A 15,483-nucleotide genomic window follows, 5' to 3' on the forward strand; every position below is an offset into this window, starting at 1 on the left:
AATTATTGCCTAGTAGCATTTAGTTGCATTTCTTTCAAAATATGTTAACAATTTCAAATCCTAAACCTAGACCTCTTGATGATTTTGGTCCTTCTTTAGTGTATACATGGTTTTCTATTAGGTCCTCCACTATGATATGCACTCCACTTCTCTGGAAGTCAGACAAAATGTAATTCGTGCTCCAAAATCTGGATACGGTGGTAATAAAAGGCCTGGTTTGAGATGCTATAATACTAAAGTAATAGATAATGGAAAATGATGATTTCATTTTTTTCAGTATGTCACTGAGCAGATTGAGAAACTTAAAAGAAAGAAAAAAGTATCCTTCTGAATGGCCCATGCCCATCCCTTGGGGGAAACAGCCATGAGGAAGACATTATAGGTTGGATCCAACCGCCTTTTCTGTTGGGAGAAAATGGAAGGAAGGGTCCCCTACATGGACAAAAGCCTTCTAGTACAGGGGCTGAAGTAAGGAGGAGAACTGAGGGAGACTAACTGAAAAAGCTGACTGGATCCAACCCATTGCCTGACCCACGGTGTCCTGGCTTACATCTGTTACTTCCTTGCAGCCAAGCAAATCAGTAAAGTAGGTGAAAAATACGGCTCTCCATTCATGTGAACTGGTACTGTGGATTCAGTAACTGTAACCAGAAATATTTTCCTCTGTACAGCTACATTCCCAAGATTACTTGGGCCACTCTTGAGTGGAGGCATCGAAAAGGGCCTTACATGGAATGGCAGTTCTAGAATTTCATTTCTAGCATAGCTATTGCTTTCTATACCAAGCTAACTGAGCAGTCTCCAAAATGAGTTATTGTGGCACTCCACAGGATGCAATAATACACACATCCTTTTACTACTCCATGTCTGAGTGCAAAATGAAATACAGCACCACACCCTGTAATCACACAACAGTTACAGACAGGAGGTGCAGAATAGTTCCTCTAGGAAGTATTCAGTATGCTGGATGCCAGCCAGTACATCAGGAGCCAAGACTTCTTCACCAAAACCATAAACAAATGTTTTATGTTGCTCTCAGAAAGCACAGATGTATCAGTAGTTATCTAACACATTTTTATCCCACCCTTCCTTCCGGGCAATGTACCTGGTTCTCCCTTCTACTTTTCTTCTTGCAACAATCTGGTGAGGGAGGTGAGGGTGAAAAGAGAGTAACTGGCCCAACACAAACCAGCAAGCTTCACGGCAGTTGTGGGGATTTGAACTTCCGTCTCCCAGGTCATAGTCTGATATTCTAATGACCTTCTAGTGTCCTGGCCCACTGGTGGACCTCCAGATGGCACCTGGTATTTTTGGCCATTGTGTGACAGAGTGTTGGACTGGATGGGCCATTGGCCTGATCCAACATTGGCGTCTCTTATGTTCTTATGTACTCTAAACACTGCACCACACTACTATCAGATGTTTAGGAGGACAACAGTCATCTGCTACCCAGAGTAATCTCAGGCCTGTGCACTCAGTCCAGTACCCCTAGGTGAGGCCATCTATTATCCCAAGTTGACAGCCCAAGACTGGATCCTAACAACCTGCAGAGCAAAAGTTTGAAGCCTTCCTCCAATCTAAAGAGCCTCCCCTCTCTCCTCCTTTTTTGAAATGAAAGGAGTGGGAGATTATGGCTTCTAATCTGCTAACCACAATTAAGAGGCTGGGAACGGGCCACAGGATCCTCATGCACATTTTCTCCTCCAGCACAAATTCCATTATTTCATCCTTCTCCCAAGCGGAAGAAAAATGGGTGCGGCAGGGGAAGAGAAGCCATGTCTAGATTTCCCACCCATCTACTTGGGAAGAAGGCTCAGCTTTTTGCTTCTCATACACCTTTAAAGTGCCCCACAGTTGTCAAAAGAATGGAATTCCATGGCCATACAAAGCTACAGTTGAAGGCTGGTGCATTTCATAAGTTACATTTTCCATAAGCCCAAGTATGTCCAACACTTGGCAACTCAGAAATAAATAAAATAAAACCAAAGGGACTCAGTTATAAACAGTCACTCACTTTCTAGCCAGCAACACAGGGCCTAGGGAAAGGGTAATGTATGAAAGCAGCTCACAAACCTTCAATTTACAGCTACATGTCATGGCTAGAAGTATCTCCACTCGTGTTTTTAGCAGGGCTGAAACAATTTATATTTATAAACAAGGAAATAAAGAAATACTTCTCCCCAACATCCCCTTCATTAGAATTTTAAAGACATTTTCTACAATAGTTCCATCATTAATACATACTTCACATTACATATTTCATAAATACTACATACTTGTTATTATAACTTTTAATACACCAAAGTTTGAAGGAAAATCTAGTATCTATCACGCAATAAAAGCTAATAAATATTTTATTCAAAATCCATTTCCTTGTACATTTATATTCAAAACTTGTTCTCCTTTTTCTGCATTATACTACATTTGTATACCTTACAATACATTTATAGACCATTTTAAAACTGTTTCTCATTCTAAGTTTATCTCCTGCTTACATAATAGACACTCCATCTCTCCTCAAATTTCGAGATGGATCTGTTTCTCAAATAAATTGTTAATTTCACCAGTACTGCATAATCAGCAACTTTGTTTTCACATTCTTCTAAGCTTAGACAGCCATCTGATTTCCATTTTTCTGCATAAATAATTCTAACTGCTGTCACCATATATTTAAATATCTCTTCCAAAAGTTTGGTAATTTGTTGGGCAATATTCCTGGTAACGTATTCTGAGCATCCACAGAAAATTTGAATTTTAATATATTCTGCATTTCCCTATGTATTTCCATCCAGTATCTTTTTGCTTTTTTGCAAGTCCACCACATAAGGTAAAAAGTTCCGTCTATGTCTTGACATTTCCAGCATTTTCCTTTGTAATTCTTCTCTACTTTCTCACTGGCTACCAACAGCATACTGAATCCACTTCAAGGTGCTGGTTCTTACCTTTAAAGCCCTTAATGGTCAGGGGCCCACATACCTGAGGGACCACATTTCCCCACATGTTCCCCAGAGAGCATTGTGGTCAGGGTCCCAAAATCGACTTACCCTCCTGGGACCTAAAGACGCCAGGCTGGCTATAACCAGGGCAGGGGCTTTTTCAGTGGCGGCTCCATACTGGTGGAATGAGCTCCCGGAAGAGATCAGGGCCAGTTCCACAGGCCCTGCAAGACAGAGCTCTTCCACCAGGCCTTCAACTAGGAGCCATCCCCCCAATAATTAACTGTGAGCCCTGCCTGCCTTTCGGAGTCACCAACAACAGCCTGAGCCAGCCACATAAGAAACAGAATGAGAAGCAGATCAATTGGATAGGACAAAAACTTGCTGCCGCCATTGCCAAACATCATCATAATTATTATTGCCACACCAATATGTACTAGCACTTTATATCATTTGGATTGTTTTAGAAGATTTTGTGATTGTTTTAACAGACATCTATATGGTTTAATTTTCTGTAAGCTGCCCTGAGCCTGCTTCGGCGGGGAGGGCGGGGTATAAATTTGATAAATAAATAAATAGATAGATAGATATCCGTCAGAGTAATACATCATCTGAAAAACATCTTATACCAATTCTCCCAGCAACTGACTGGCTGCGAACTTAAGTGCCTTTCCCCATAACCATTCCCATGTTTATCCCCAGATATTTGATAGGTTCAGTGGCTACAATGCATTCTGTATGTTCTTAGCATTACTGAACTATTGAGGATGTAACGCAGAGGAAGTGAGCAGACCAAGTCTGAGCTCCTCATGCACTCTCCACTGGCAGCATTACTATCCACAAAGCCTTGGCATATTTGCAGTTCCCCTTTGCTCTGCATATACAGTCTGTCATCCAGTCATCTTGGTTTTCTCCCTTGTACAATACAGTGAAAATACAGCCCTTCCTTTCCATCCCCACAGCAAGAACCCTGGGTCACACTTGGGCAAACTACTGCAATCACTAAGAAGAATCACTAATCATCCCCCTTATCTCTATCCACCACCACTGCAAAAAAGAAAAAAAAAATCACTCCCCTTACTTTATTATTGTGACCATGTGCTATCCCTACCTTAAATCCCTACATTCACTTCTTGAACTCTCCTGGATCCAGCACACACTCCTCGCCCTTACCTTCAAAGCCTTCCACGATCTGCCCTCTCCTTCCCTCCTGGACACGAAACCTCCGCTCTGACATTCAAACACACCTCTCCCTGTGTCCATCACTCCTCCATCTCTATCACCCCAACCTGTCCAAAAGCCTCCTGCTCCTTCTAATGACTCCTATGACCTTCAAGAATACTTTGGAGAATACTTGTGTGCAGGGGTCATTTCGTAGAAAAAGAGCTAGGGGAACTCATTAGCATAACTCATTAGCATATGCCACACACCCTGACATCAGGGGCCCGGCGGTGGACCTGCAAGGCCAGTGGGAGTGCAAGGAAGCCCCGCCAAGGCCCTCCCTGGCCCCAGGCAGGCAGGGGTGGGGAGAGGCGGGGAGGAAGCAACTTAGCCTCCCTCTTCTCCTGCCTTCTCCTGGCTGAATGAGGGCTGGAAGCGGGGCGGCCGGAAGCAGGGGGCGGGGCTTCATCATGTGCCCCGCCCTCCTGCACCTCACCCGGGGGAACTGTGTTCCCCCGCGTTCCCCCCCGAAATGACCTCTGCTTGTGTGATGCCATCTCTCTTACCTCCCGCCACAACCTCCCTTCCATACTGAAACAAAGACTTATGGGAGGGGGCCATGGCTCAGCAGTAGAGCCTCTATACTGCATGCAAAGTTCTCAGGTGAAATCTTCAGCTTAAATGATCAGGAAGCAGGTGATTTGAAGATCTCAGCCTTAGACCCTAGAGACCCACTGCCAATCAGAGTAGATGGTACTGACCCTGATAGACCAATGGTCTGTCTCTGTATAAGGCAGCTTCATGTAATTGGAATTCTTCCCCTACCTTCCTCTCCCTCTCCTCCTTTATGACAAATGGTAAATTGTCCTCAGGGCAGGGATCAGTCTTCTTGTACTCTAAGGAACCATGAATACTGATGTCACTATGTACAGTGCCTTGGGTCCTGAGATGCTCAGGTGGATATATAAATTACTGCAAATCAGTAAAATAAACTAAATAAATCTAGCTTGACAAACTCTTCTACTTAGCCCATTAACTCATCCATCCTCTCAAATCCCAAACCACAGCATTGTCCTCTGGTGCTGTAAGCTGCTAGGCATGCTACTGTCAACAAACCATAAAAGATCAGGTCGATTTAGAGTGCTTTCAGAAGAGACAGATCTCTGCCTTGCCCGTGCATAAAAGGGAAAAGACTGACAATTTTACAGTAGCAACTGGGAAACAAAAATCCAAGTAGACCATTGACTGCCATATTCCCCCCAACTTGGCCCCAGACTCACCTATCACATAGGACAAAATGAGATTCCAGCCAGTGATAAAAGCCCAGAGTTCCCCAACGGTTACGTAAGTATAGAGATAGGCAGAGCCGGTTTTTGGAACACGCGCACCAAATTCAGCGTAGCAGAGACCTGCCATCACAGAAGCCAAGGCGGCTATGAGGAAAGAAATAACAATACTGGGCCCAGAATCAGCCTTTGCCACTTCTCCAGCAAGGACATAAACACCTGCCCCCAGGGTGCTTCCTACGCCGAGAGCAATAAGGTCCACCGTAGATAAACAGCGGCATAATTTGGAATCTTCAAGGCTGTCCAGAGTGATGATTTTTCTTCTCAAAAGGCACCGCACAAATGACAGGGCTGGTCCACAAGTTATCATTTTGGATGAAGAATGCTGGGGGGGAAATTAAAAAGATGATCACAATAAATAAGATATGCATTTTGTTAACTTCGTATTTATTGTTGTATAACAGAAGGTACATTTCAGTGAAACTACGGCCGTTCCAACCACCAGCAAATAAAAATCTCAAAGCTTTAAGAGATTGATTTTGCTTTCTAGGTTGAGGATTGGGAAACTAGTATCTGGGTGCTACCTGTTTAATATGGAGTTTTATGGAGCCAAAAGTTTGTAAAAACTAACAGGTCAAAACTTAAACTTAGAACCGGAGAGAACATAGTGTCTTAGAGTCCCTTCCCATATATGTTTTCTCTAAATCTCAATTTTATAATGAATAGGGAAACAAAGGTAATCCAGTTTGGTGTAGTGGTTAAGTGTGCAGACTCTAATCTGGGAGAACCAGATTTAGTTCTCCATTCCTCCACTTGCAGCTGCTGGGTGACCTTGGGCAAGCCATAGTTCTGTCAGAGCTGTTCTCTCAAGGACGGTTCTGGAAAGAGCTCTCTCAGCCCCACCTACCTCTGGTTGATTCCCCACTCCTCCACTTGCAGCTGCTGGATGACCTTGGGCAAGCCACAGTTCTAACAAGAACTGTCCTTGAAAGGGCAGTTCTGGAAAGAGCTCTCTCAGCCCCACCTACCTCACAGAGTGTCTGTTGTGGGGAGGGGAAGGGAAAGGAATTTGTAAGCTGCTCTGAGACTCCGAGTGAAGGACGGGGTATAAATCCAATCTCTTCTCTTCTTCCTCTTCTTCTACAGCATCAATTTTCCTACAAAATATGTGTATATGGCTGCCCATTTTAATGTTAATCTTGAAAGTGGCTGTAAGGCATGCCATGTTTAAAAATAAAGGCTTAGAAGAAGGCATATCCATCACTACACCCAACTACATAAATGTAACCATTCAGGGTCACTATACTACCGAGGACGATGCTACTGTGGACAGTGCATACCATCTATTCCTGTATGTGTGACCCTATTTTGTAATTTCTTCATTATTTAATATGCCATGTTAATACTTATGTTTTGTTTCAGTTTTGTTATAAATGTTTACTTGGTCTTAATTTCTGTAATCATAATCCTATTACTATGCTTATTGGATGTCACAGTATACAAGACTCCATTGGCTTAGACTGTGTACTCCACCTTGGGTCTGGCCCATAGCTAACATGGGGCCCACCTGGCCTGGCCCCCTAGTGTTTCTTCTGGGCCCCTCCCCCCCAGGCTGCCCCCAAAGTGCTCCAATGTACCACTTGCACTGTACTTTCATTTAATTAGCTTGCAGGCCCCCCAAGGCCCCCTCCCCCCAAATTCCCTAGCTACAGGGCTGGGTCTAAGTGAGAAAGGCAGACTATAAATACTGTAAACAAATAAACGACTGTGTGTAAATAAACTATATAAATATAAATAAACTATATAAATAGTGTATATAAACTATAAAGAGAAATGACACCATGATATCCTGTTCTCTTGGGGTTGCGAGACCACAGGTGGTAGCTGGAGATCTTCCTCTATTACAGGTGACCTCCAGGCAATAGATATCAGTTCACCTGGAGAAAATGGCCATTTTTGGAAGGTGGAAGGTAGACTCTATGGCATCATACCCCATCGAAGTCCCTCCCTTCCCCAAGCCCCGCCCTCCTCAGGCTCCACCCCCAAATCTCCAGGTATTTCCCAACCCAGAGCTGGCAACCTTATGTCCTCTTCCATAGGTAATTTGAGTGTGGGATTTCATTCTATGCACATCCGACATAGCCTCTTCAGAGAATTTTAAGAATTTTTGCATATTTTCTCTATTGTATGTAATGAAACAGAATTTAGTCTTAAGACTATGGCCAACAGAACTATATCACTGAAGGAAGGAATACAGAATTCCTTTCTATTTCATTGCTTCCGTAAAGTAAGCACGTCTTCAAATATTGCAGATCTAATTTAGTTACAAAGCATGACAAAATGAAGTTAAGAGTATATCATCTAACATATTTCATTGTCGTAGAAGCATCTTTCTACTACATGTGTTCATGGTATACTCTCCATCTTTATTTCAGCCCATATTGGAAATACTGCTTCTAAATACTATTTAAAATCCAGTCTGCTTCCTCTTTTACTACCATAGTACATTCCACAAAACTGGTTGTTAGTTTTTATTGATTTCCTTCAATGTACATTCATTCCTGTTCTCATCTGGACAGATTTTTATTGTACCATATACTTCTCAAAAAGCTCCCAATCTAAAATTACCCAATACTTTAACACTCTTGTGTCTCAACCACAAGAGAGCTCCCTTTCCTCTTACAATTAAATGACTCTTTCGCCAGACTCGCTAGTCCTACTTCCTCCTGCTAAGAGATCTTACAAGGTCAGTGCTGTTCCAGCTTTCACCACCCAACTCAGTTCCTCCCTAACCCTAACTCGAAATAGGTAAATTCAAACCCATAATCCTCTCACATCGTCATCTCACTCCATACTAGGTATTCTCTCCCACAATGCTGCCGCCAAGTTTTCCCTTGTCAGACCTCTTCCAAACAGCCACAGTTAAGTGAGCAACTGTTACTCACTTAGAAGTATTTCAGACATCTGTTTTTAAACACAGTGATTCTGTGGCAGGGATCATATCCCATTTTTTAAGTGCTCAGAACAGAAATATTGTGTAGTGATTGCAGGAAAACCCACTTGTCCTTCTGAATGCTCTTCAGAGCATAGTGGTATGTTACAGGGTCTTCTCTAGGTGGAGTGTGTGCCCTCATTTGTGACACAGAAGATAACTCTCTCCCAACCATGTGCCATAGATTTGTGATTTTTAAAGAGTTTTTAAAAAACAATTCTTCAGAGGCGATGCATTCCTCCCACCCCACTTACCACATCAGAGCAGCTGCCTATTCCTGATTCAGAAGAGAAAAAGGTAAGCCAACCTTAGCTGTCACTAACCTGGCTCTCAAACTGTCTTCTACTTTTAACACATCGTTTAAAATGCGGTTCCTGCAGGCTTTTGATTATGCTACACCTACAGAGCCCATCTGTCGTCATTTTACATTCTAGCAGTGAAACCCTAAACAGTGTTATACCTTTGTACTGAAGTCAGTGGGGTTTAAAAGATTTAACTGTTTAGAATTGCCCCGTAAACGTGGTAAAAATGGCCAAAACAGAATTTATGAAACACTGAAAGCAATCCAAGAGAAACCCCCTTCACAAAACATTTGTTTTCATTGTTCTTAACTAATCTAATTAGATTATTCATTTATTAGATTATTTCGCTGAATGGGTTTAGGCTTTCAGTGTTAGCTTATCCTCTTCCAGCTGGGCAAATCATTTGTTTTTCTGTTTTGAAAAGAGAACATTAAACTATGCTCACGCTAGGTGGTATGTTGTTAATCTACAAAGGGAAAACATTGTTCAGAAAAGCAGAGACATTCCATAAAGGGGGGGGGGGGTTGTCAAGATATTTTTCCTGTTTATATCTTCAGTACGGATTTTAAACTCAAATAATCATTTCAGTAAAGAACCCACTTCAACAAACAGTTTCTAAATTGCTAAACCATTTATACGAAAATTAAGCCTCAGATACTATACAGATTCAAAATTAGTTTTACCAGCCTCCCACTTTAAAATACCAACTTCTTTTCAGCCCAGCCTCTACTCACCCAACAATAATATTCAACTCCTGGTTATCTGTAAACGGAGGCAGCAAATGTTCAGGGTGGTTTTACTTAAATATCTGCCTTAAAAAGTGGAAACAGTAGGTGGTGTGAAGCTGCATGCTCCGAGGGGGTGGAGGAAAAGCAGCCACAGGTGATTGGATGACACGGAGCTTACCCGGCTCTTTGCCAAACCCAAAAAGAAAAAAAAAAAGTTTTGCTATTCATATAAATCATTCCTATTATATACACAAAACATGAAGTCATGGTTACTCTCCCCCCCCCTTTAAACAAAGACTCCGTCTTCTGTAAAAACACATGCCCACAAAACTAGTTTAATACCAATACATATTTATTGATGACAGACGCTTTGATCTGCTTAATTAATAGATCAGTTATAAGCGCTCTCTGTGTGTAAAGTGTCATCAAGCTGCATACAGTTTAGGGCAACCCTATAGGGTTTTCAAGGCAAGAGACGATCAGACGTGGTTTGCCATTGCCGGCCCCCTGCACAGCAACCCTGGACTTCCGGAATGTTCTCCGTTAGCCCGGCTGAGCCTGCTTAGCTTTCAAGATCTGATGAGACAGGGCTAGCCTGGGAAGTTCTGCTCTAGTTGCCTGTAAAAAATGTTATTTGCACTATCACTCATTGTATTAGAATGTCGATGGGATGCCTATCCAGTACTGAAAGCAATGTGCTGTAGGCAGAGACCATCCCCATCCACATGATATGCATCTTTTTTAGGACTTTGATTCCTAATCCTGCAAGCCATAAATGTGCAGACGTAAGCTTCTTCATGCAAATCAAGGAAAGTATCTGGACTGAAACATCAGTTCATTAACTGAAGGGGACAAATTTTGATCACAGAGAGGAGAGTTAAGTGTACTTTGCTTTTCGAGCTTATTTTATTTCTGGCGTCCTACTGGTAGGTAAGGAGCTGCGGTGGCTCAAGTGGTTAAGACGCTGAACTGCAGGCTGTGGAAGGTCAGTAGTTCAGCAGTTCGAGACCCGGGTGCCGCATGACGGAGTGAGCTCCCATCTCTAGTTCCAGCTCCTGCCAAACTAGCAGTTCGAAAGCAAGACATTGCAAGTAGATAAATAGGTACCGCTTCGGTGGGAAGGTAACAGCGTTCCGTGCGCCTTGGTGTTTAGTCATGCCGGCCACATGACCACGAAAATGTGTTCGGACAGCACTGGCTCTTCGGCTTGGAAACGGAGGTGAGCACCGCAACCCTAGAGTCGGATTTGACTGGCTTTCAAGCAAGGGAACCTTTACCTTTACCTTTTTACTGGTAGGTAGGTAAGTAGGTAGAGGTTTATTGTATAAAGCCATTGGTCATTACAAAATACAGAATACTATTGGAACAAGGAATGAAAAACCAAAGCATTCATAATTGCCTTCAAAGCTAACTCTGAACAGCACCTTCTGCTTACTAAGTTACAACTGAGCTCATAGTTCTGTCAATGGGCACTGAACTGAAGAATTACATGTGAAAAACCTCAATAAAAGGCAGACAGTTAATCCACTAATTCTTTAAATCAGCTGATATTGAGGTTTTCTGGCACATCAACAGAACAGATTCATTTTTTTCTGAAGACAATCTTCAATGATACAAGTATATACAGGCAAAATTGCCTACACCCTATCCAACAATCAAAAGCTTCCCAAACTTTTATACTTGCACCTTTTGTAAGAAGAGTGATTCACACTTAATATATTTGGTGAAGTGTTTGCAACCTTACGCCACGATCAAAAAGCAAGAGAAAAACTCAATATAAAAATGATGCTTTGTGGAACACATCAAAAATGTCCATCCACTTTAATAGGTAATAATGTACAATTAAATGTAAATATGCTCAATGTCAAGGAGCTGCGGTGGCTCAAGTGGTTAAGACGCTGAACTGCAGGCTGTGGAAGGTCGGTAGTTCAGCAGTTCGAGACCCGAGTGTGCCGCGTGACGGAGTGAGCTCCCGTCTCTAGTTCCAGCTCCTGCCAACCTAGCAGTTCGAAAGCAAGAAATTGCAAGTAGATAAATAGGTGCCACTTCGGTGGGAAGGTAACAGCGTTCTGTGCGCCTTGGTGTTTAATCATGCTGGCCACATGACCACGGAAATGTCTTCGGACAGCGCTGGCTCTTCGGCTTTGAAACGGAGATGAGCACCGCAACCCCAGAGTCGGATTCGACTGGCTTTCGAGCAAGGGAAGCTTTACCTTTTACCTATGCTCAATGTCCAACTCATGCAAGAGTACTTTTTCCATACATATGATGTGCCTGAAATCTGATTACCATTTTGGGCTGGGGGGGCACTTCCTACCTGCTTGTCCTTCCAGTCATCAAGACTAGCCTTCTGCCTGTAATCATGGAGGTTGTGTATTGATAACAACTTCTGAGAGAGTTTGAGAAGATATCATTGCCCACAGAGCAGATGTTTATTCTGTCCTGCCATGGCCTCTGGCCAAACTGGAGTTGTGCATTTCAGCAGCATTTCAAGCAGAACCTTAGAAAAGCTGAAGTTACCTCCCAGCAGCATAAGCAACACTGATGTAATAAATGCAAATACATGTTGACATGACTGTGACAGGCACTTTTGGGGCTGTGCCCACGAAGAGTAATATACGTCTACCTCCCATCGCCTAAGCACTTCTGGAACACTTTGAGTTGTTGTTCTTTTTAGCCAGTTTGGTGCAGTGGTTAAGTGCGCGGACTCTAATCTGGGACAACCGGGTTCGATTCCCCACTCCTCCACTTGCACCTGGCTGGATGGCCTTGGGCAAGCCGTAGTTCTGATAAGAGCTGTTCTTGAAAAAGAGCCGTTTCTGGCAAGAGCTCTCTCAGCCCCACCTACCTCACAGGGTGTCTGTTGTGGGGAGGGGAAGGGAAAGGAGTTTGTAAGCCACTCTGAGACACCTTTGGGTAGTGAAGGGAAGGGTATAAATCCAATCTCTTCTTGTTCTTCTTCTTTAATTAAGTGAAAGAATACATAGGTCGGTACATAAACCTATCTTAAACCCTTTGAACAGTTCACTCGAGAAAAAGTTCCTCCCATTTCTCTCTCCTCAAATCAAGAGGATGGCAGTGGTCATACAGCCAAGAGAGCCGAGGATGGTCTGGTAGCTTGAACCTCTAGCTCTTTTTGTGGTGAGCTAGGTTTATTTCGGGGACTGAGAGAACCGTGGCTGACCCAAGATCACTCAGCTGGCTTCATGTGGAGGAGTGGGGAATCGAACCCATTTCTCCATATCAGAGTCTGTCACTCTTAACCACTACACCAAACCGGCTCTGAGCTACCCACCGGAACTCACAATGCATGCAGCGCCAGATATCAGCTCCTAAAAATCCACTCACTATGTGGATTTAGGCAACGATTATCCTCTCCAGTGTAGCGTCAGTTAAAAAAATGTTTTTCCCCTTTGATGTTCACCCATTTTTAGTGGACAATTGAGAACACTATGCTAGACATGGTATTATCGAAGAGTAATGCTTTGAGCGCTGACAGGACAAGATTCAAAAGACAGCTGCAAGCAGAAGCATGATCATACATTGCAAGAGCAATACACTTGGGGGAAAGCAAGCCCCGGGGATTTTCAGTTAGTACAATTGCCTGCACCAAACATTACCCATACAAGCTCTACCTCTTCTTGCACCACCAAACAGCTATAGCATAGTGTTGTAGTTGGACATCCTGATCCCCAAAACAAAACGAACAGGCTGTTTGACTGGGCGCACAACATTCTGTATTTCCCACAAGAAGAGTACAGCACAGCCCATTAATTAGCCCATTATTTTAATGCTAATTTACAATATACCGCCTCCTTCTATATTTTGCCCCTTGAGTCCACTCTCTGGCAACTGCATATCTTACAAGGAACAATGAGAAAAGGAGGAGAGGGAAATCTCTTGTCCCAAATCATGGGCGTCATCTTAATTTGGGAAACGAACTTCATACTTTGTTTGCCCTACAAGCAGTACCTCAGGTTTACTTAAATCAAATGCTCTTAATCACGTATTTGCTTTTAAGCAATGAAAAGCAAACAGTCACTGCAGTGCTTAAACATGTTACATGGCTGTATGTCAGAAGGCAAAGCGACTGCTTTACGTAAACCATAAGGTGTAGTTTTTGCAAAATGCTGCAATTAGGAAAAGGGCGTGAACAGTTGTTCCCCCAGACTGTCTGCATAGTTATGCAACTTAACAATTCTGCTTTAAATCTATACTTTCTGTAACTCCTGTCTCTAAGACCAAGAAGGCCATGAATAACGTAACCCGATCCCCAAAACACACTTCTTTGCAGTTAAGTGCTGCCCTAAAGCTAACCAGCATTCCTCAGTTTTCACGCTGTATCAGACTGTTCTATTTCTATAGACACCATATTCATATTTCCCTCTTTCAGATATACAAGGCAGAGTCTATTAGAAGCAAGCACACACCTAGAGACAAGCAGCAAAACTATATACCTTGTATCAGATTTCAGAAACTGCTGCAACCCCTCCCAGGCTGCATTCAGCTTTAGGTAACCGCAGTGTTCGTTGCATTTGCTCCCCCCTTCCCACCTCATGCTCAATGCAAACTGCAAAACTACTTTTCTCACAACTGTGATGGGAATTGCAACTTTGATGTAAGGAACAAAGAACATTAAGTTCTTTACTGAATCCATGACCATCCCGCTTCCACAAAACTAATCAGTGCTACAGGCAAAACCCATTCCAGGGAGCCAGTGTAGTGTAGTGGTTAAGAGAGTCAGACTCGTGTCGGAGAGACCCAAGTTCAAATCCCCACTTGTGCCATGGAAGCTTACTTGATGACCTTGGGCCAGTCACATACTCTCAGCCTAACCTACCTCACAGGAGGATAAAATGGAGGAGAAGAGAATATTGTAAGCTACTCTGGGTCACCACTGGGAAGAAAGGCAGGGTTCAAATTAAATTAAATAAGTAAATTTATAATAATACATCACATTTGTAACACTCTATTCAGATTCTGCTGTCTTGACTTTAAGCAGCAGCATACATTAGAAATTTCAGTGGCACTGTTTGTACCCCATACGAAGATGGATACTTCTCCCAATGCACTTCTGCAACAGTTGCTATTCCAAAACCAGAATTCATGTTTTCAACATAAATTCTTGCCATCACCACAATCTCTACATCAATTTAACATATTCCCTTAAAATGTAGTTCATTTTTTAAAAAAAAAACCTTTAAAAAAAGTCTTCATAACAGGAAAAGGGCTCATGTAACAGGGAGCAATTCTGGAAGCAGTGGGAAGCTTACTGCCAACTTCTGCAGAGAGCTAAATTGCAATCTTTATGCCATTGGGAAATGCTCAGTTTATTTTCACGGTGACAAACACTTGCAATCACAATAACATGATAAACACAGCAATCTCTACAGAACAATCCATACAAAATTGACTAGTTGAAAAAAAGGATTTTCTTATTCAAAAGAACAACCCCTGAGGGATACAAGGTATTTCTATATGTACCACTTTTCAAAAAGTCTCTGTTTTGTAGTAGACAACATGTGATATTCAAAAATGCTGCCACTCACCTCAGGGAGTCCTTAGAAACTCTGATTCACCTTAATTTTAGGCAGGGGGAAATGATCTTGTAAATTGCTGCCCAGTGACCCGCTACGATTTTCTAAAATAACTATAGCAGTGTACTTATCTTTGTCAATAAATACAGGAACTGCCAGAGAAGGTCACAGAAATATTTCACTGGAAGCTGCTTCAGGTCTACAGAAGGGGAGGTTTAATCCACTTTCATAGACAGAAGAGCCTAGCAGCTATATAACAGCCACCAGTAATTTAATCTGGTTTTCAACAAATCCAAAATGGTTAGAGGAACGATGACTATATATCATTCTCCAGATGTTCCCAAGCAAGTTAAAGAAAGTACTCATAATCTTGTGGGCAGTCTCAGCTCTTCACTACAACAGTGATTTTTTTAAGCAATTTATGGGAGGATCTATCCTTTTAAAGGCATAGCCCTTGAACAAACTCTTGTAGTCAAAATTTAATCAATCCATTTGCAAGAGGAAATGCTGAATATAGTAAGACTGTGGTAAGGACTGGGGA

General features: G+C 42.5%; 1 protein-coding gene across 3 annotated transcripts in view; it reads right to left on the reverse strand.

Moving 5' to 3' along the window:
* The window catches only part of SLC7A2 (solute carrier family 7 (cationic amino acid transporter, y+ system), member 2), a 35,475-nt gene extending 20,321 nt beyond the window's left edge, over positions 1-15,154 (reverse strand). The window contains exons 1-3 of one of the 3 annotated variants that reach the window (XM_015409250.1): positions 14,955-15,154; positions 9,412-9,489; positions 5,378-5,768 (exon numbers count right to left, since the gene is read on the reverse strand). In XM_015409250.1, the coding sequence (XP_015264736.1) occupies positions 5,378-5,753 (376 nt within the window). In that variant the 5' untranslated portion in view covers positions 5,754-5,768; positions 9,412-9,489; positions 14,955-15,154. Of the gene's footprint in view, positions 1-5,377; positions 5,769-9,411; positions 9,590-14,954 lie in introns of all 3 variants that reach the window. The other 2 variants (XM_015409249.1, XM_015409251.1) reach the window with 2 other exon arrangements.
* Between the last annotated feature and the right edge of the window lie 329 nt (positions 15,155-15,483).

Source organism: Gekko japonicus, unplaced genomic scaffold (assembly GCF_001447785.1).
Source record: "Gekko japonicus isolate JY-2015 unplaced genomic scaffold, Gekko_japonicus_V1.1 scaffold308, whole genome shotgun sequence".
NCBI classification, from domain to species: Eukaryota; Metazoa; Chordata; class Lepidosauria; order Squamata; family Gekkonidae; genus Gekko; species Gekko japonicus.